The sequence below is a fragment of the Corapipo altera genome, unplaced genomic scaffold (assembly GCF_003945725.1).
Source record: "Corapipo altera isolate COAL_440 unplaced genomic scaffold, ASM394572v1 22b, whole genome shotgun sequence".
Lineage (NCBI taxonomy): Eukaryota > Metazoa > Chordata > Aves > Passeriformes > Pipridae > Corapipo > Corapipo altera.
In genome coordinates, this window is record NW_020884876.1 from 8,354,261 (window position 1) to 8,375,780 (window position 21,520).

Sequence of the window (21,520 nt, forward strand, 5' to 3'; positions counted from 1 at the left end):
TCAGTAATAATTAAGAGTATCCACACCTGGAGCTATCATGGAATAGCTGGTATGTAAATCTTAGCTTGCACAGACGTCAATAGTGTCCTTTTGTACACAGGTTTAGGGGATGCAATTGTCATCTTTCCCCTTTTTCTGAGTAGCGATAGCAATTTGTTGTGTTTTCCACCTATCCCATCACTCACAATCATTGGAGAGGACAGCTAATGACTTGCTCCACAGAACACCCAAAGCTTGTAGCCCAATCTCTGTTTCTTACACTGGACTTGTAACTGGAGCAGACAGTAAGTTTTGATCACAGCAGCTCAGAATTGAAACAAAATGCAATGATAACAGTGGTTATTGAACAAAAATACAGAGTCTCGGCCACTTAGTCAAGAGAAGGCTAAAGTTTTAATAGACAGGAGTTTATTTCAGCCTAAGAAGTTGCATTAGGTCTAACTGAAGACATGGAGCAAATCAATATTAGGATTCAGAGTTCAGGGTGAAATACGGGGTCCATGACCTAAGGTGAGATTGAATGGGCTTTCTAATACTTCAGAAGAAAGCCCTTTTGTATTTGAACATTTTTATTTGCTCTCATCTATTTTTTATTACACTTTAATTTGTGAAAGACTTGACAAGTAATTTTATCAGATACCAATAAAACCCATTTATGGTATCATAACGCACCTTTAACTGTCCTAATAGAAAAGCATTTAACCTGGCAAGAGAAGACACACATCTATGTCTTTGCAACCATCATGCTAAAACATATCTCCCTGAATATTCAAAAGGACATAAAATTCTTAATGTCAACAACTTGCTAAAACTGAGGTGAAAAATAAAGATTTTTGTTTCTCTCATAGTTAGCAAACCTTCTTTTATGCAGTCTGAAGTTCATTGTTCTCACTGTCAGAAAACAGATAATACTATATAAACTAATATAAAGAATCCTGTAGAAGTTGTCAACAGCAAATACGTTTCTTATATCCTGTTCACCATGGCAAACATTAAACCCCAACCTGGATTATTTTAATACCAATATTACAACTGAGGATTTCTTATCTTTTCTATAGCCTCTTTTCAAAAAAAGAAACATCCAAACAAAATGTCATGCAATCTTAAGACTGTATCTAAACAAACCAAGAAGTAAAAACACTAACTCTGAGTAGTGTCAATACAGTCGCATGGCAGAAGTTTAAATCCAGCTTTTCTCTAGAGAACACTTCTAGCAAGAAAAAAACCCCCCAATATTACAAGAAAGCATATTAATGCTACTCAACCAAGTTCTACAACACAAAAAATAACACAAATCACCAAATCGAAGTTCATTGTTTGGCAAATATACCTTCTTTTCCATCTGAAAGTACAAAATATTTCTAAAAAGGTAGGACCAATTAATGAGTTTTGCTGGTACTACGTTAACTGCTCACAGATATATTTAACTTCCTGGTGGAAAGACTTGCATGATTTCTCAAACCTACTGTTTCATAGAAGCTTCATATACACCACTATCTCCAGCTACAGACTCATCAGACACAGCAGCAGATACACAAGCTGTTTTCTCCTCAAGCAGGTGACTGGTTGCTCTCCGTGGTAAGTTAACACCTACAAAAAGGAAACAGAATGAATATTAGTCAAAGAGATTAATAGTCAGAAAGAGAGAAGAGCATAGCTTAGAAAGTTGTCAGGTTGAAAGCAGTGACCCTTAACTGAGTATTGGAGAGTAGTTTTGTTTCACATCATTAAACATTCTTAGACTGTACTGCTGTTACCACATATTCTGGCTATAGATAAAACCAGACTGATGAACTTGAAAATGTATTATTATTCATTCCCAGAGAAACAGGCTCCTATCATCACCGTTTTCTGTTGAGCTAGTTATTATCCTTCATTATCCTCACTATTAACTCTCATTATCCTGATCTTTAAACCTGTATTTGCCATGTTCATACTCAGCACTGTAGTAACACTTCAGCAACATGCCAAGTGCTTGTGTCATGTTTATTAAATATTCAGAAGTCAGACAGACACCCTCTCCCCAGTGATATAACTGCTAGAAATGAAAAATCCCCTCTGGTTTACTAACATCAAAAACTTTTTATGCTACAGTCTCTTTATTATCAATGACTACTTAGCTTTAATCTTCAACTCGCATTCATATGCTAGTGTCATGCAGTGAAGCCACATTCTGCAGCACAGTAAGTTGAGGGCCTTTTATCTGCCAAGGGGTGAGGATATTGGTATGCATTATCATCCCTGTCTGAATCATGACTTTACATCCTGTTAAGATGTTTAAAATTTAAGGCTCCAGATTAGATGATTGATTGCTGCATTTGTGCTTTTATTTATGGCAGTAGGAATGCTTTTTCCTTGATGATGAAGTGCTCTTTCCCTTCCGCCTCACCATGTGAGGGGTGAAGGTGATGACATGATTTATTGATTACCCTTAGGAGTTACTACAGCAGCCTGAATTGACTTTGACAATGACAGAGACTGACTGTGGAATAACTATATGATATTCCAACTTGGTTTCTGACAGCAGGGACCTGTGCAGAGGAGCAATTCTGTAGGGTTCACTTGTATAGAAAAGACAGAGACAGAGAAGCAGGTGAACGCTGCATCTAGAGAGCCAATGCAGATTACATGAAAATATGAGCTATACTGTCTTCAAGTCTGTTTGTCTATGTCCAAGTTAAGAGTCAGTAGTATTCAAGTTTGTTGTCTTGTCAAACTTAAGTGTGTGGGCTGAAATTTTCCATGCAGGTTTAATGCCTCCAGCTGAGTTTGTTGCAAACCTTCCCACTAACCACCACAGCACCTTCAAGAATGAAACTGGACTAGAAACACTGAACCAACTCCAGGTCCATACCTCGCTGTTAATGTACAGAAGTCTCACCATGAGGCCCATTTCACTGTGGAAACTAGAGGTATTGAAGCATAATTAATTAGTATACAGCTTTTCAAAATCTGAATGCTTGTTTTGGGCAGCCTTGACACAGATTTAAAGATAATTTATATTGTGTATATGACCCTACTTGAGGAAGTGTCAGTATGAAGAATCACAGGATGATTTTACAATTTAGAACAGTACCTACTCATATAGACTTAAAAGACACACTGACAATATCCAGAATAATAGGTCCTCGAGAAGTTCAAAAATGTTAGATAACCACACAACGCCTGTGGAAATAATGATCTATAGAAATAAATAAAAAAACCCCACAACTCTGATTCCACATAGCCCTATGTGTTCCCAAATTCCAAGCCATCTTGAAGCCAGTTCTCAGACTAGATGAATTGCAGCCAGACTGCAGAAACAAACCGAAAGATGATGTGAATTTGGAAAGGATATGCTGCTGAAATACAGGCAGGAAAATTAATTATTGTTTCAATCTTTTATAATACAGCTCTTAAGTAAAATTACTAATGTGTTACACTATGCTGAAAAGACAAAGGACAAAATGATCCCCTGCCCCCAAATTTCCCTTCCACGTTTTTTCACTTTGCATTTCACAGGTTCACACCATCCATCAGTCAATTTCTTGTTTTCTTTCTGCACAGTGGAACAGAGAGGGGACTCACTGCCTTTCTTTTCTGGTGCCACATTGCTCTGGCCAACAGTGAGATTACTACTATATTAGTAATCTAATATAAGTAAGGTAATATAATTAACCAATGGACGTTACAACAATTCCCTGAGAGAATTAAAAAAATAAAATCAAATTTCTCATTAAAATATATAACTGTATCAATATGCCCAGGTACTTTTATTAAATACTAGCAAACGCTAAGCACAAGGGTTCAAAGTTGACAACAAATCTGGACAATGCAACCTCAAGAGCTCGGCTGTATTTACTCAAAGACACCCAAACTCCTCAGTTAGATGCTTCCCTAACAATTCAGGCACAGAAATGCAGAGCTGGGAATGCTAGGTACTGACCAGGTTTCATCTAGGGCTGCCAGTGCTCAGCGCTGCTGGAAATCTGTCTCCCTCAGTTCTTTCTTGGGAAAAAAGGAGCCACTGTGTAACATAAACCATGCCCTGGGGTACATCAGGCAAAGCACCAGCAACTGGTTGAGGGAGGGGATTGTCCCCCTCTGCTCTGCACTGATGCAGCCTCACCTTGAATATTGTGTGCAGTTTTGGACACCACAATATAGGAAAGATATTAAGTTCTTGGAGAGCATCCAAAGGAGGGCAACAAAGATGGTGAAGGGCCTTGAGGGGAAGCCGTACGAGGAGCGGTTGAGGTCACTTGGTCTGTTCAGCCTGGAGAAGAGGAGACTGAGGGGAGACCTCATCCCAGCCTACAACTTACTCATGACGGGAAGAGGAGGGGCAGGCACTGATCTCTGCTCTTTGGTGACCAGTGACAGGACTCGATGAAATGGCCTAAAGTTGTGCCAGGAGAGGTTTAGGTTGGGTATTAGAAAAAGGTTCTTTACCCAGAGGGTGGTTGGGCACTGGAACAGGCTCCCCAGGAAGTGGTCACAACACCAAGCCTGACAGAGCTCAAGAAGTGTTTTGATGACACTCTCAGGCTCATGGTGTGACTCTTGTGGATGGTCTGTGTGAGGCTAAGGGTTGGACTCAATGATCGTGGGTCCCTTCCAACTCAGCATATTCTGTGATTCTGTATACATGAAGAGTTTGCAACATACTTGAAGACAATGACACAGAACTACACTAGAAAAGACTAGACATGCAGAGAAAGCATAACATACTGTCAACCCTAACAAAAGGCAGCAAAGTGAGCACTTTAAAACTGAGCACAAGCCATCAATTCTTAACAGCTGGCATTTTTGAAGTTCTGGCTCTGCCAAAGGTTCTGACAATATTAAGTATGTTGGATGGCTTTTACTGCAGACCAGAAGTAGAATTCACCACACCTAATTCAGCCACCTCAAAGTTAAAGGTAACTAGTTACTAAGGATGCCTTAACTCATCATTCATCCCATATTCCTTAAAACAGAAGTATGGTCTAGGATGAGATGTCTCATTCTCTTGGAAGTTTCCCACAGGCTACAGGGGGAACCTAGACTAGCTTAGGAGCTCTGTTCTAACTTGGATAAAAAGATAAAAGCTATGAAAACCTTGTTAAAAATGGGGAGAGCTTCACTGTAACTTACATGGCATGTGGTCACCCATCTTCCTCAACTCACAATGAACTGCAGATCTTTAAGTAACAGCAGGTTCAAATAACTAGATACACATACACACATAATTGAGAGTCCAGAAATCTCTGGACTGAGGATGTCAGTTTGTATGTAACTTATTCTTCAGTGAGAAACAAAGTGTCGGATTTCCAGTTACCAAAAATCAGCAAGAGGGTACTTTTGTTCTATGTCTGTACATCCTAACAGCACCTGGGAACACCATGCATCCTCCATGCCTTCAGAATCCACCTCCAATGTTTTTTCATGACAGAGATTGCAATACGTGGACTTTTTTTCTGGGATAGCTATTGAAAAATGTAGATGGAATCAGGGTGACTGCAGCTCTGTGCAGTCAAAGCTGGAAGTTCGGTAACTCAGGACTACTGACTGCCCACCCTGGCAAATGTGTGCTGATCAAGATACTCTTCAAATACACAAGGTACCTCCTCATTCAGGAGCCAGCTGTTAACTTTCATGTTACATACACATTTGACGTTAGATATTTTTTAATTACCTGAACTTCCTTCATGTAGAGAAGGCAGAGGCTGCCTAACACCTTCATTAAGATCTTTATCACCTGTAGGAATCTCAGATCCTGCTCCAGCTTCAGAGTGCAATAATATTTGGTTCTCACAGAGACTAATGCCTGCAAAATCACCCGAAAGGTCAGAGTCTTCAAAGTCCGTAGTGAGGTGATGCAGAGGGGAATTTTGAGCTGACACTGAAAATGCAGATTCTAAAACCAAAGGGGAGCCTGGGGGAGACAGGGAAGACAGTGAGGATCTGGAAGACAGTGATGTCACAGATTTGGGAGGTTCAGTCAATTTGGGATGGTCTGCAGCTGAAGGAGAGTCACTGTAACCCAGTCTCCCATGGGAACTAATCACTTCATTTTCATGAATAGTAGTGATAGGCCCCGAAGGAATGTAACCACTTTTTTCCTGCAATATGAAATCAAGTTTGTACTGATAGTCCAAATCTGTTATTTGATCGCCTTGGTTATAGTAGAGATCCGTGGAGCTGAGCGAGTTTAGAGACCCTCTGCTTGACGTGTTCAGAGATCCCCGGCTGGATGCCAGGGATCCCAAACTGCTCCCTGAAGACACAGATAATGTACTAGCTGAGAGGCTGCAAAGAAAGCACAAACACATACACGCATGTTACTAAACTAAACCAGCACAAAACAGAACAGAGAGAGAAGCTTGACTGCAACTGCACTATAGCGGTTTACAACCAAAAGCTGCTGGGGACATCACATTCTTTTAAGGACTCATACCTGGTTTAGACCAGTGTATCCAACCTGCACATCCCCAGGGCAATTTATCCAGCTTATGGCCAGCTGCCTAAGCCCCTTCTCTTCTGGAGAAGGCTGCAGATTTGACAAAGTGGTCTGGCAGTAACGGCAGCCTTCTCAGCTGCTATATTTCATCAAAGACCTGATCCACTCTGATGTGGGTGCTCACATGGTCAATGTGACAGGAAAGGGATCCCCAGGATGGAGCTTAAGACAGCAGAGGAGTGCTGCCACTCCTAAAGCAATTTATGCAGCCTACCAAACACCTGGGAAAGATGGCAGCTAGAAGACAACTTATAGCAGAGCTGTTTCACATCTGTAAGACAACACACACTCTACATGCACAGTAAATCCAACTATATAAATATGGCAAGGGCCATAACGTGCAATCTTGTCCTGTTAGTAAGAAGAGAGTGTCACTGCCTTGGCTCTGAAGGACTGCTGGGAAATAACTCAAGCAGGCCCTTCTAAACACTTAAAAGTTGTTTACTGAACAACAACAGAACTACCAACTTGAAAAATTTTTCCACTGGACTAGAAAGTTTCTTTTAACACGACAAAGAGACTTCCCAAAGTCTACACAGGAGCACAAAATAGTTTCAAAAATTATTTAAAATAGTCTTTCCCTAACTAATCGCCAATCAAGATGACATTTATGGGATCTGGCTGAGATGTCTGAAATAGCTAAACCAGCCTAGATCCAATGAATAGGATGTATGACATTGTGAGAGGAACTTCACAGAACACTTAAAAAACATTCTTCCTCCTAAAGTCCTATTTTGATTTCTAAGGGAACAGGTAAACATTACAGTGTCTGATTGATGTATCCCAGTGGGATATGCAAGAAAATTCAGAATTTTCTAAATAAATATAATGGACACATGGTTTGGTAGCCCAGGGTAACAGTCCAGAAGTGAGAGAAACTCTTCGCTAATACCAGTTACATGTATCATGAATCCCTGTAGGACAGGGCCCTGGGCAATCTGGTATAGTTGAAGGTGTGCCTGTCCATGTCAAGGGGATTGGAACTAGATGATCTCTAAAGTCCCTTTCAATCCAAATCATTCTGTGATTCTATGATCTTATATTAATTAAATATTAGAATTCCCATCAGAGCAATGAGTTTGAGTTTACAGTTATTGTAACTGATTACTCTTTTGTTATGACTATGAATTTCATAAACTCAGAGTCACATTTTGATTCAATGACTGTCAGGAAAAAAATATCCAGCTGAGGATACATTTCTGTCTACTGATAGTGTAAATCAGTGTTGAAGAATCAAACCAGAATCAACTATTCACTAAATACTCACATGCATACATGTACTTATTAAGCCTCTACAGTTATTTCATAGAATGAAGGCTACAGTTCTAATAACTCATTTTAGACAGAAATCTGAAAACCCATTTGGTCTCCACAATGACAGGACTTTGAAGATATGGCCAAGTAGAGAACTTGTGATGTATTTATTTCCTTATGCAGAAGCAAAATAAAGTCTTCCTGTTTAACTACGGAAGCTGTGCAAAAACCATTCAATCCAGTCTTGAGTGCTTACTGAAATTATAAAAGTACACCAGGTTTGCATGGTGACAAAATGCTTGACACTATTACACTTGCATATTCTTACTTAAATATTAAACAAATTTTGTTGAGCTTCCAGCTAATAGAAAAACCTAAAAATGAAGTTAAGACATCCAAGTCCACTAGCAAACAGGTTTTACATTATGCAGTACAGTCTCACCTCCTAAGTTGTGAATGCAAATAAGTAGTTAACTTTGTAGTTTCTTCAAGTTTCTGCACCAACTCTTTTCTTCTCTCCTCCAATTTTAATCTGCAAAGAGATGTATATATTAGTTCAGGAAAGCATTAGAGAACAATCTGTAGGCTAAAATACTTTATAGGTAAGAAAGAAACAAAGTGAAGATCCCTCATATTTCTATCAGGTTGTCAGCTACTAAAATCCAAAATACTGTGTTAGTTCTCAGTCCTGTTGTAAAACCAGAACTGCTTCAGCAGAGTGACTTTACCTGCAGAATTTTAAGCACTGTAACAAACCTGCAGAGTGCACAAGCAAGTAGAGTGTTGGGACATGCACATAGTAGCAAGGAGAACAGGCACCCAACAAAAGAGTAACAGATGAGCACTGGTAAAATAGCTGCAACTTCAGTATAATAAGATCTACCCTAATACAGTTTTTAAAACCTATGCTGCAGACTGGTTCCTCACTTGATACAGTTCCAGGGAAAAAAACCCAAAACCAGAAAAAAAAAAAAAAAAGAAAAAAAAGGAAAAAAAATCATCAAAACCCAAGAGAACACTAATTAGTTTTGATATTTCCAAGTTTTAAATCAAAGCACTCCCTTTAATTTCAGAATCTTCATATAGAGACAAAGTACAACAAGTCAAAGCAGCATTCAATGAAAGATTCTGAGATGACAGATGACATTTAGAAGTCCTGAAGTCCTTGGTAAAGATTTCTACATCCCCAACAGCTTTGTCATGACCTCAGAGCCACACAGCATTGTAATGCTTAAGGTTCACCCTTATGAAAAAGCAGGATTTATTGCCTCCTGTTTCATTATGTAGCGTAGCTCTAAAGCCACAAAAGGTGGAACTCTCCAATTCCTCTTGGCTGGTTGCTAGCAGAAATTATTCACTAATCTTTTTACAGTGATTTTTTTTTCCTTTTATAATTCCCTTTATCACTCCATTTACAACACTAAATAAACTACTTTCCCTCAGTGGATTCAGCAAAAATCCTCCTGTAGTTGTGATTACTATACTGTCATCTAGCCCTTGCTCAGTCAACTGATACATGTCACAAGTTCTCAAGCGACTAATCTGGGAAACAAGAAATTAACTCCCCTCCTTTAATGGATTAAAAAAAAGTTAATGGTTCATTCTCAGAAATGGTTCCTTTAGCCCTTCTGTCATCTCAAGGATGTATAAATTAAAATTCAAATGCAAGAGAACAGTTCAAATAAAAAAACCAAAAATCCACCACTGCTTTCTTACGCAAAGTGAATTAACTGAATTAAATACTGGAGAGTTCCCAGAATTCACTCCCTTTGAGCGTCAGATACCAGTAAAAAGTCTCTGATTCAGCAAAGCATGAAAAGCACTTGCTTACACTCATGCTTATTCAGCGAGCAAATCTGGGTTATGCAAAGGTGAATAAGTTACCCTGAGGTCAGTCAGGGTGTGAACTTTCACTTGACTGCCCACACCCCGTGTGCTCTTACACTCCAGTGATGGATTCAACTGCCAATGCCTGCCAAGGTTGTTAAAAGCATACACGGTATTTTATTCTTTGCCCAGGAAGACATACACACAGGTTTCCAAACCAGTTATGCTTATCTATACTATCACTCTTTCCAGTCGTTTTACAATTTATTGATGCCTTCTGTCTTCTTTTAAAGCCCAATCTATCCTGCTTTTCCCAAGCAAGAGTGCTCTTCACTAGCTCTTTTGTGGCATTTCAATAGTGAACTATCATTTTTTTTCCTCAAGGAAGAGGCACAGAAATTGCTCTGTGTGTTCAACTACTAATGGTAGAAGGCAGGAAAGGAAATAAAAGCTTAGGATTTTCTCTAACTGAAGTCCTCTAGAGAGACACCTATAGTTGTTCCACTGAATTTGTACTATTGAACTAAAAGGTTTGTTTGTTTTTTGCCTCCACAAAGCACAGTCAACAGTTTGTTTTCTTTTATTATCTTACGGAGGTTGATAAAATATAATTTATCTCATATAATTTAGCACCTGAAAAAAATTCTTTCCTGGATGTAATTTGATGTACTAGTAATTAAAGTACAAATATTAATGCCTGTAGATAAATTTCAGATATATGTTAGTCACAAGTCACAAACACAAGATGCATGATGAAAACAATTTTACTATCTCACAACAAATTGAGATTCAAGGGATGTATTTTTATTCTACATTAGGCTGAATGGAAAAAAAAAACATCTAAAACTTTCAGGCAATGAACCTTCCCTTTTTATAGCATAAGTAGGAACTTTAATATCAAAAAACCCATGTAAACACCTAAACAATCATAGTCTTATCTATTCTGACACAGGCCTCTCTCAGTCTCTCCTGTTTGCATCCATCCTATTTCAATTGACCTATTACTCATTGCAGGAGGGACTTCAGTTTTAGTAAGATGTCTTTCTCCAGTTTTGATCTTAAATTCTAACATCGTTGAGAGGGGCATAAAATCTTAAAAGAAAATACATTAAAAAGTTAAAGTGCACATACCTCACCTTTCAGTGTAAACTTATGTGGACGTGTTTGTTTATGACAGGTACAAGAGCAGGTGCCAATTTTGCAGGCAACACCACAACTGAGCAGTTAAATCATGCGACTGTTTAAATGCCTGTGATTACTCAGGAGATTTCACCAAGGATTAAAGCAGTAATGGAATCTCCCTGACACCAATGCAGATGCAAGAAAGTAGTAAGTAGCTCTCAACAGTTCCCCAATCCAGTTATTTCTACTCAGTTGCTGGAAGGCTTCTTAAAGCAGTCAGAGTATGCCCTGTCTCTGCCTTTTTGAAGTTGATATGTTATGATCTATACCCTCCTTCTGTAAATTGAATCCACATACATCTACTAGTGGCAATTTCAGCATTCCACTCCAAAATAACCCAGGGCTATGCTATAATGTTTTTGTTTTAAGTCAGAGCACGTCTTCTGTTTCTTTTCACTTTAGAAATAAAGAAAAGAAACAAACCACCAAACCTATGAAAAACCCTCATAACATTAAGCTCTGCACAATCCACAGTTTCTTACACTGTTGCTTCATTATCAGTACCTGTGAAAACATTGCAAACTGAAGGCATTCACGAAACTTCAGGGAAGAAAATAGTAATGCAACAATAGTACAACATTTTGAAGATGGCTCCTCCACTGATAATGGAGAGAAGAATCTTCCTCATGTCCAAGAAACAAAATGCTGATGGTTTATCTGATACAATTAATCATCATTAATTAAATAATTTAATTAATTTCAAATTAAATTTCAGAAAAAGTTTCACCATCTGAATCCTTCTACAAAATGCACATTTTCTTTATGTTTATAGAAGACAAATGAGAAACAATCCTCAAAATAGCCTGGTGTGAAACAATTTACATGCTCTGAAGTCAACAAGGGACACAGTTTTAATATCATCAACAGTTGTAGGTAGAAATTCATTGGAGATTCACTGGAATAACAGAAAAGCAAGCCAAAAACTACCATAAGTGCTACCTCAACCAGCAGTGTAAGACATGATGTCTTACAGTAATCTCAGGAAAAAAAAATTATAAAAAAAATTCCACATTTTCTGGATTAAAAATCAGAAGGAGAAAAATTTGAGAAAAACAGAGGTAAAAAAACTAAGCTCTAAACACTCATTGTGTCACTATACATGGAAAATTCATTTCTTCTTGACACTGGGGAACAATTTTACTTGCTCTTTGTACTCCAAGTTTGGCATCTGCCACATATGGGAAAAGAGTCAGGTGCAGAATTTTGTTTGGCACTAAACAAGCAAATCCAAAACACAAGACTCAGACACCAGCTACCTATTTATACCATGAATCAAGACTTAGCTATTACTTATAACAGCATATGATCAAAATCTTAGATTAAAATTATTTGTGAATTTGCTTTTATTATTGACCCCTTAATCTCCACTTATTAATGGAGTCAGAGAGAAACAGATCTGTAGTACTTTAAATACTACTAGTACAGACAGGTAGCTTCTCCTGCAAAAATATAGCTCCAGTTGCACATAACCCTTCTTCTAGAACATATTTGGGTTATCAATATAATGCAGTTTAAACTATTATACAGTGTAAAAATGTTAAAAAATCATGCCTAATACACACTTATGAACTTTGTAAACAAAAAAAACATCCTTGCTACTCAGCTACAACCTAGGATCCAGCTTCTAATGCCACTAATAGGAATTTCATCATTCAATGAAACTGGAGCAACACCAAGTCTTTCTTAGTAGAGGGAAGTAAGAAAGCCACTCAATGTTGATTGTATTACATCAGTAAGGCATACTACACCAATACAGACAATGACATTTTCTGTTTATTGCATTTTATGTGCACCTCTGTGCCCATAAATTTATTTCCACTTACAGCTGACGACAGTCAGCTTTGATTTTCTCAAACTCTGAATCTGGTTAAAACAATTTATTGTGCTGCTCCAGTTACCAGGTAGGTAACAGCAACTTAGAAAAGTTTTGCAGCAATTATACTTCTCATCTGAACTTTTTGGTGTTTTTTTTCCCCTTTTGGTTGCATTTTTGTATGTAATAAAACTCACAATGAAAGGCTTCAGATTTCGCAACAATCAAGATAATCTTTGTAACCCAAGTTCAAACAGTTTACAGCTATTATCAGAAACGAGTGAATGATGTATTGGCTTCCTGCTGGTATGTTGACATTCCTCAGTTATTTAACATCTGTCACAAGCATTTTCATTCTGGTAACAAACGCAGAGCAACTGATATTGCAGAGCACATACAGGGTGTTCACCTTCTCTCACAGAAGACTTCTTTGTGTTTCTGTCCATAGGGCTAATAACAAATTTAATTAAGAACTACACAGAACTGTAACCAAAGGCATAGTTCAGGTTCTGTAATGAGTACAAAGGTTAGACTGCAGAAAGCAGCATTTAATATTAGCAAAAGACAACCCCTTACCTTTCAGCAAGTGCTTGACTGGGTGTGCTTTTTACAGACACCAGCTCTTCTTCAAGTCTCTTCCTTTCTGCTTCTAGCTGCTCTAACTCATCTAGAGTACGTTCACGTGGTGTAATAAACTGGAGCTCCTTTAAAAGCTCTTCTTTTTCATTGATTAACATCAGCTTTTCCTTTTCCACATCCAGTGCTCCAGGCCAGGTTTCACTATCCAGCTTAGAGAGTTCAATCTTCAAATTAGCCATGCTAAAATAAAACAAAGCAGATTTGCCTGAGCCCAGCACAGCACACAAATCCCAGGAAAGAGAGAAGTGATACAGTATTTTGAAAGGTATCAGGACATAAAGACATTTTATACTCAAAGCCCTATTTTTAATTAGTTTTGCTTCACAAGAACGCAGATTACGCCGGAGAACCAGGCCACCTATCCAGGCCAACAGCAATATGCGTATACGCTAAAAATTAGTTGCTCCTGTTCCAATGCCGAATTCAAGTAGAAGTCAAAATGTTAATAAAAGCTTTATGGAAAGTGATCTGTCTGGTAACATAGTAGTGGTACCATGCTTTACTCCTTCAGGAGTATGATGGATTTCTCCTAAACTGTTGGAGGCTGACTGCTCCTCAGAAATGGCAATGCCCATGGTGAAAGAATGTGCACCATAGCAAGGTGCTCACTTCAGTATCACACACGCATGCAAATCCCAAGACAAAACCACTCTTCTATGAAATTAAAATGAAAGGTAATAGGACAATGGCTACCTAAACACAAAAGAGATTATTAACTCAACAGTTTGAGTTTGCACAACTGTTGTTCCCATTGCAGATGTCAAACCACAGAGTTAAGACAGCCAAGTTTTGGTTATCCACACCTATTGCACAGATACACCCACACAATGGAAGCAGGAACTAATTTACATTATCATTGTACTAAAGCTTTGTCCTGATCAAGACCGATTATTTTCAGTATTCAGTCTCCATAATCATTCTGTCTATGGGCTCAGCAGCATAGCTTAAAAAGTGCAGGTCTTGCAATAAAGACTCAGTGTCCACTGTGAAAGCCTAAAAATTCCCTTTATAGGTGCTCTATATCTAGTAATATGAGACCTTTCAGTCACTTCCAGGCTTAGCCACACCTGAACAGCTGCACAGCTCAAGAATATGGAAGCTTTGAAATATGTACAGCTTTCTGCATCTCTTTCTTGTACAATGGGGAAAAGGCAGAGAAAGGACACATCAACACAGAAGTTCCCATACAACCTAGAGTGAGAGAAACTACTTTGCTACTTTTACTTACCTGTAACTGTTGTAGTTAAATGCACTTAAATCAGCTCAACAAATGATACCAGCCTGTGCAACTTCAGTGTTACCAGGCACTAAGGTAATGCCTGATACCACACTTCAAAAACACACAGAGAAAATCTGGCATGTATAATCTTTGTGTAGTTCTGACAGATTTCTGGGAAAGCATTTTTCTTCTTTCCAGTTTGTTTTCAGTGATTAACAAAACCAATAATATCATGCTTATTTTGCACCTCTGGTATTAATTTTACAGTACATTAAGGCATTTATTTATGGTCCAAGCTAAGAAGAATTCATGTTGAATCTAACTATCCCATTGCTCATACTAGAAGCTTAAGGGAAACCACCCCTTTCTTTTTCCATAGGTAATATTTCCTTCTTACCTGCACCTCAATTTAAAAACAACAGCTTCAAAAATGCAAACAACCCATACCTACACCCAACCCCCACAAGAACAAGTTTGACTCAGGGTATTTTCACAAAAAAACTGCATATAAAATAAACAGAAATAATATCAGCAGTGCCACTGTAACCAAATTGTGGGATGAAATAATGCGAATACTTTCAACATATTTTGTAGCTGTTACATGTATCTTTTATATTCAACAGTCCCTTAGAGGAGCAGTACTTAGATGGAAAACAACCAAATAATTTCAGATGGATAATGAAATGTCGAAACCTTCATCTCTAGGTCACTCGTTCTACCCAAGCTTACTCTGAAAGTAGCTGCTGCTGACAGCTGCTTGATGTCTTATGGGATGGGATGGCAGTCTCCAAACTGGTCTTTTGCTCTCTCCGCTATAAGACAACTCCTCGCTACCATAACTGACACTCTTTTCAGCTGCCTTATCAGACAAAGGACTACATGGATGTGAAAACTGAACTGGTCTCACACGTTGGAGGAAGTCCTTGCTCAACAGGTGTAGAAGCCCAGAAGAGAAGGGGCTAATGTGTATGCCTCAGATACGGACAGCTGGATGGCTGTGGAGCCAACCAAGGACTGTTGGTAAGAACATGCTGTAAGAAAGAACAGGATGTGACTGGAGAAGGGGGGCATACAAGGGTAGGACAACACTTTTCTGGGTCAAACACCCTTGTTCTGGCTCCAGAGAAAAGCACAACACAGTACAGCACAAGCACAGGAATGAGATAAGAGAAGTGGGCACGGACTGTCTACCAAAGGCTGACACAATAGGGAGGGATCAAGACCCTTGAAGCCCTCAACCCATTTCCAGATAGGGTTAGAAGAACGGAGTATACATAACTAATCTGCATAGAAAGCAAGAAACTTATATCCAGGGCGGGGACAAAGGTACCCCCACAAAGCCTGGGCAGCACCCAGGCTGGACACCCTATCAGCTACATTCACAATGGAGCCAGGGCTGATGATGTTTGTTTCTTTGTTTCCTTCCTTCTTCCCCTCCTTCCTTCCTCTCTCCCTCTCTTTAACCTCTCTCTCCTCCCTATCCCTTATTCAAAATCCACCAAAGTGTGTGGATTTAACATACCAATTTCCATGCCGTGTGTATAATTTACTAATAAAATTTTGTAAGTTTTTGCAGACTCTCTGACTTTTTGTCATTCCTTTTCAACCACAGGCATCTCTGAATCTTGCATATTCCCTTCCCCTTAAGGGTGGGAAGCCATAACAGGCCAAGAAGGAATATTTGCCAGATCTCTTCCACATCAGGATAGGACTGTCAGCATGCTGTATCAGATCCTTTTGAATAACAATTGCAACTGAATTTAGCATAGTTATGAACATTCCACCTCCTCAACACATTCTGCTGACTACGCAACAGAAAATCTGCAATGTACAAAATTACCTGATAATTTTCAAGTAGAGAAGTTCACTTACAAGATCCTCTCTTTGTCTTAGTTATTTTATAAAAAAATTTGAGAATTTGCACATTTAATATTTCAGAAAAGATGGTCAACCCTTATTATATTTACAGTGATGACTACAGTGGCCCAAATAATTGGGGAAAGGGTGTAATTAGGTTCTGAACTTTATGTGCAGACTGGTACGTATCTTCATTATTCCACGTTACGAACACTGAAATGTTCTTGGCTAACTAATTTGTGAGAAAGAAAGATCCTGTGCTGCAGTACTCCATACTCTGAGCACTGTACGGTTCTTCTTTTTCCTCTTTTTTTTTTCCCTCTCCAAGGTAGAAGTGGTAAACTAACTTACTGTCAGGTTTTTTGTTCCTACAAAGGAAAGATAAAACACAATGCTGGGACTTCTTGGTATCAAGACACAGTCAGAGCAGAGGATGATCTGTTTTTGGATGAATTATGCCTGAGAAAAAATGCCATCTACCTGCATCTAAAACACCACCTGACAATTAAGATTATGTGCATGATGATTCTTAGCCAAAATCACACATGTTCAATACTGAACAAACACAATAGCCTTAGCGGTCTTCAATGAATGCATTGATTATATAATAAAGTTTTATGATCCATAATGAGTATATAAAGGATTACTGTTGTTACTGGCAAGGATGGTAGCTACTACTCTGTGTGAAGAGAGTATACATATAAAATTAGGCAAAAAAATAGTTGTGCAGTCTCCTGCCTTTAAAACCTAAAACCAACTACGACTTTAATTGGTACTTACAAGTTGCAAATTTATTTTTGTAGTTTTCTAACTGACCATGCCACAGCATTCCAAGTGAAATAATACTTAAGTCTCAGATTAAATAGCATTTTAGGCACAGTTTTCACCTGGGGAAAAGTATTATTTTTTATTTTGTTGCCTTGCTTAGTTCTTTAGAGTAAAAAAAGGAACTTTGAGTGTGGGATAGTTTTTAGATTACTATTTCCCTTATATTATGAAGAACCTCCATAACAAAACCAATAAGGTTTCTGAATAGCTGACAATTAATTCAGTGACAAATATAAGAAAATAATACAATACAAGATTGCTATCTCAATAGTAAATCTTCCCCCAGCATTATGTAGCACTTCTGGTGCCCCAGAAGACATGTCATTTGAACCTTGAATGTTCTGCCTTTTGATGCCCATTTTTCAGTGCAGTGGCAATTCATCAAAATGGCACTGCTTTCATGAGCAACTACCACAGAACTTTATTTGAAAGGCATTCCACATTTATCAGTGCAGCAGTTTCAGATGTCTTTTCTCCTCAGGTTAAACTCATTAAAAAAACCAACCCCACAGTGATAACAAGTATTTAAATTATCCAAAGTCCCAGGAAAAAAAAAAGTAATTAAGCCTACTAAATCTGCACTGGAAATATGAAGTAATGCCGAAACTGAAGAGCCTTCAGTGGTATAGTAAAGTGAAATGATGATCCCAAAGAAGGACATAAATAACCTAGCAGCTCCTTTCAGCAGAAAGTCAGCTCACTCTATTCCCTTGATCCTGGACTTGCCAGTAATTTGTCACTGTCTTAATTTTCTTTCTTAACACATCCAGCTTCGCGCTAAATGACAAACATACTGTTCCAGAGCCCAGGCTGCCCCTGGAAGCTGCTTGCGTTCGGAAGGGAAGGGAACACGGCAGGAGCGCCGTCCGCTGGGTGTCGCTGCGAGCACAAGGATAAGTGCCGCAGGGATCCGGAACCTTCCCGGCTCCAGGCTGTGACCGAACACATCAACCAGCCTCGTTACCTTCTCTTGGCCTCTTCATACTGCAGACTTAGTCTGACCTTCTCTGCTAAATTTGATTTACTTCTTGCTCCAATCTGTTGAGGGGGGGGAAAAAAAAAGTAGCCTTATCACTGTGCAAAGCTGTTAAACGAATCAACAAAACCAAGGCAGAGGATATAAAAATCATGACTTAAAATCAAAACTAGATTCCCTACCCACTCTGCAGCCGGCACCACACTTGCTTTTAAGTGCCTAGTTAAGATCTCATCTACTGTGATGTACAAAACAGCACTATTTTCTTCTGAGCCAGTTCATCTGTTTTTAACTACTATACTACCAGTTGTCCATGCTCCATCACAGTAAAACCGGAGTATTTTCAAAGAGGTCTTGTGGTGACCGTACTCAAAATTTTGATCTTCTACTTTGAACTCTGGTGAACTTGTAATTTAGAATTAAGTCCGTGCATTTCAGAGTTCTCTTTGTTTGGAAAACCTTGTACATTCTCTTCCTTACATCCTTAGTTCATAGAACTTCAAAGAAACAACCAAAATTAAGCACAGCTTTCTGTGTATATAAAACATACCATCAGTGAAACAGAGAAGGTTTACTAAATCACTGAACAAGTAGTTCCACTAACAGTTTTTCAGCTCTGTAAAGTGAAATTGCACATTTAAATTCTGCGATCTTGTTTCTGAAAATTAAAAAAACCTTCATAGAGAATTACGTCTGTAAGGTTAAACATATCCTAGAGACAGATCAATCTTCACTGTACTGGAACTATTTGACTAAATTAGATAGTCAAATCCTTCATGCTAAATGTATAAAGTTCATCTGAATCTTGATTTAAAATTCAAGGGACAAAAACCCCCAGATACCTGATTCTAAGTAATTCTCTGAAACAAATATATAAATATAAATATATATATATGCCTATCAGCAACAGTGAACAGTCATTTGATTCCAATTCTATTAACTGTAGCATTCTGTTTCAATTTCTCTTTACATTGGACAAAATAGAAAAAAGCTCACCTCACCAGAAATGTCAGTCTGAGACCCTGTATCCAGAGTTTGTCTAGGAAAACACAGCTGTGAGTTTACAGAACTGGAACTTAAGTCTGGTTCAGATGTTTCAGTGGTTTGGTCAAGACTGAATTTCTCTCTCAGCTTTGCAAGACTCTGTTCAGGAAACAGACAAAGAAGTGGTGTTAAAATTCCTTTGCACTTTTACCATGTTTATACCAGTTCATCTCCAAAAGATATTTACATAAAAGACTCCACAATAAAAATTGCATGTTTATTTCCTGTTAAGCAAACTATCCTTTTAATCAAGTCATTGGTAGTTGACACTAAGGGAAACCAACACCTGTGAAAATGCAAAAACTACTCATTTGGGTTTGTAACTGTTTTGGGATTTTGTTTGGTTTTGTTGCTTTATTGTTTTTTTTTTTTTACTTGTCAACCAACTAAATATCTGGTTGATTAAAACAAAAAAACTTGCTTTCAGAAATGGAAATAGGACAATTTAGATTTGTAAAACTTTCACTGATTCAGAAAATGGCCCTGCATCTCAAAAACACATCTCAACTTCATCCACTTTATATTCTAAATTGTGATTTAGAGGTAACATATACATTGTACCTTACATACATGTTCAAAAAATCTATATTCTCTAACAGAGTGGTTTTTAGATCTAGAAACATCAGAGGCTTCAGTTTCTGCATATGAAAACGGATTTTAATAATAGTTTGACTCAAAGAATTTCGAGAATCCCTTAAAAGTATAAAATGCAAAGTATTTATCATCTGGGAAGTCAATCATGTTAAAACAAGTCCACACAAAACTTGCATTGACCATTCAAAATACCTTAATTAAATCTTGTTTTTCTCTCTCTCCTGAACTTATTGCCTTTCTGATGGACTTCAGTTCCCTCAGGATGGCTTTGGCCTCACACAGTTCATACCCACTCTGGCCTCCGGACATTTTTTGGTCAATTCTGTGGAAAGAGAGAATATTAATACCAGATACAGAAAATAATACTAACATCTCTGCTGTTCTACTTCAGGCAGAAGCATACTTAGAGAACAGAAAGGAAGGAGATGAGATACCATTTCCTGTAACAGAAATGCAAAAAGGAAAAATTACATTGAAATCTCCATTCAAATACTACTTAATCCTGGGCAAAAATGTCAAAGCTATGTAGCATACACACAGTGTCCAGAGAATGGCTTACCAAAAGACTTCTATTCATTCTACCACAAGTACCGAGTATCACTGACAACACTGCCAAAATTCCTATCCCCACCATAACTCTGCAGCATAGTAGCAGCTTTTGGGTACACCTTTCATACAATTAAATGTCTGTGATCCTTACAGAAGCAGAATTTATTACCAGTAGTATTCTTCTACCCAGACCTGCACTGGGACATGGGCAGACAGGCAGGCTTCTTGGTACTAATCAGCCTTTCTGAGCAGAAACATAAGCAGCACCATTCCTGTCTCAGTTTCCCTCTAGTTCACCCTAATCCTTGGCATTAACCATCTGGTACAGCTGTTGTGCTCAGCCAGTCACCAGGCTCTCTTTATTCACAAAATCTCTAGATAATTAATACTACATGTCATAGATTGGACAATTCATTAAATTCCTGAACTATCAGGATTTTGAAAATAATTGAAAATTGAATTAATTAAATTGAAAATAATTATATTGAAAATAATTTTTAAAATCCCTCCTAAACGTAGAGATAAAAAGATGATTCATTTTAGTATTTCAACATTTCCTTCAAGAACTATAGTTTGTAAGCATATTTCTCTTGTCTCTAGTTTAATTGAATATTTCATAGCATCATGGAAATGACTGCAGCTGTGCTTCACAAAATTAAAATCAACAGCCACCTTGACAAAAATCAGTCATTTAGTAGAGAATACATTCTTTTATAATGCAATTGGTTTTCTGGGTTTTATTATCATCCATCATCCTTGCTGAAAGTCTTCTACCTTGTGAGTGAGGAATGAACAAACATTTTAATGATCAGAAGTGATCTTAAGCATCCCCTGCAAGAACAGTAACTTGCACAAAACACCTGTAACTGTATTCTATTTTTCTTCCAGTTTTGGCCACAAAGATATCGAAGTTCTAAAGTAGTCTTTAAAGCTGTGAGCATGCCTGTTCTCCTTTCTCCACATTTCAGTTTTTGTACAAACTAAACTGCATTTATGTAAGAAAATTACCTATGTGACTCGGCAATCATTTCTATTCAAGGATGTATTTGTTTCAGCTTGAAAGTTCCTCAAAGTCTTTCATAGGCAGGCACTTGCTGCCTGACAACACTCAATTTTTGGTAACTTATCAGGTTGCTAAGGTCAAATAGATACAGGATACGCCAATAACTGGGATCATGAATGAACAGCTGGGTAATACACCACATGCTGTCTAGAATATGACGTGCCACATTCAAATTGCAACTGCTTTATTCTGTA

The 21,520-nt window shown here is 38.1% G+C and overlaps 1 protein-coding gene across 1 annotated transcript in view; it reads right to left on the reverse strand.

Annotated features, from left to right (window-relative positions):
* WWC2 (WW and C2 domain containing 2) overlaps positions 1 to 21,520 on the reverse strand; it is a 101,769-nt gene that overhangs the window by 24,538 nt on the left and 55,711 nt on the right. Inside the window, exons 6-12 of the mRNA XM_027635890.1 lie at positions 19,907 to 20,036; positions 19,073 to 19,219; positions 18,065 to 18,138; positions 13,134 to 13,376; positions 8,178 to 8,267; positions 5,657 to 6,270; positions 1,467 to 1,590 (exon numbers count right to left, since the gene is read on the reverse strand). Of these exons, the coding sequence (XP_027491691.1) occupies positions 1,467 to 1,590; positions 5,657 to 6,270; positions 8,178 to 8,267; positions 13,134 to 13,376; positions 18,065 to 18,138; positions 19,073 to 19,219; positions 19,907 to 20,036 (1,422 nt within the window). The remainder of the gene's footprint in view (positions 1 to 1,466; positions 1,591 to 5,656; positions 6,271 to 8,177; positions 8,268 to 13,133; positions 13,377 to 18,064; positions 18,139 to 19,072; positions 19,220 to 19,906; positions 20,037 to 21,520) is intronic.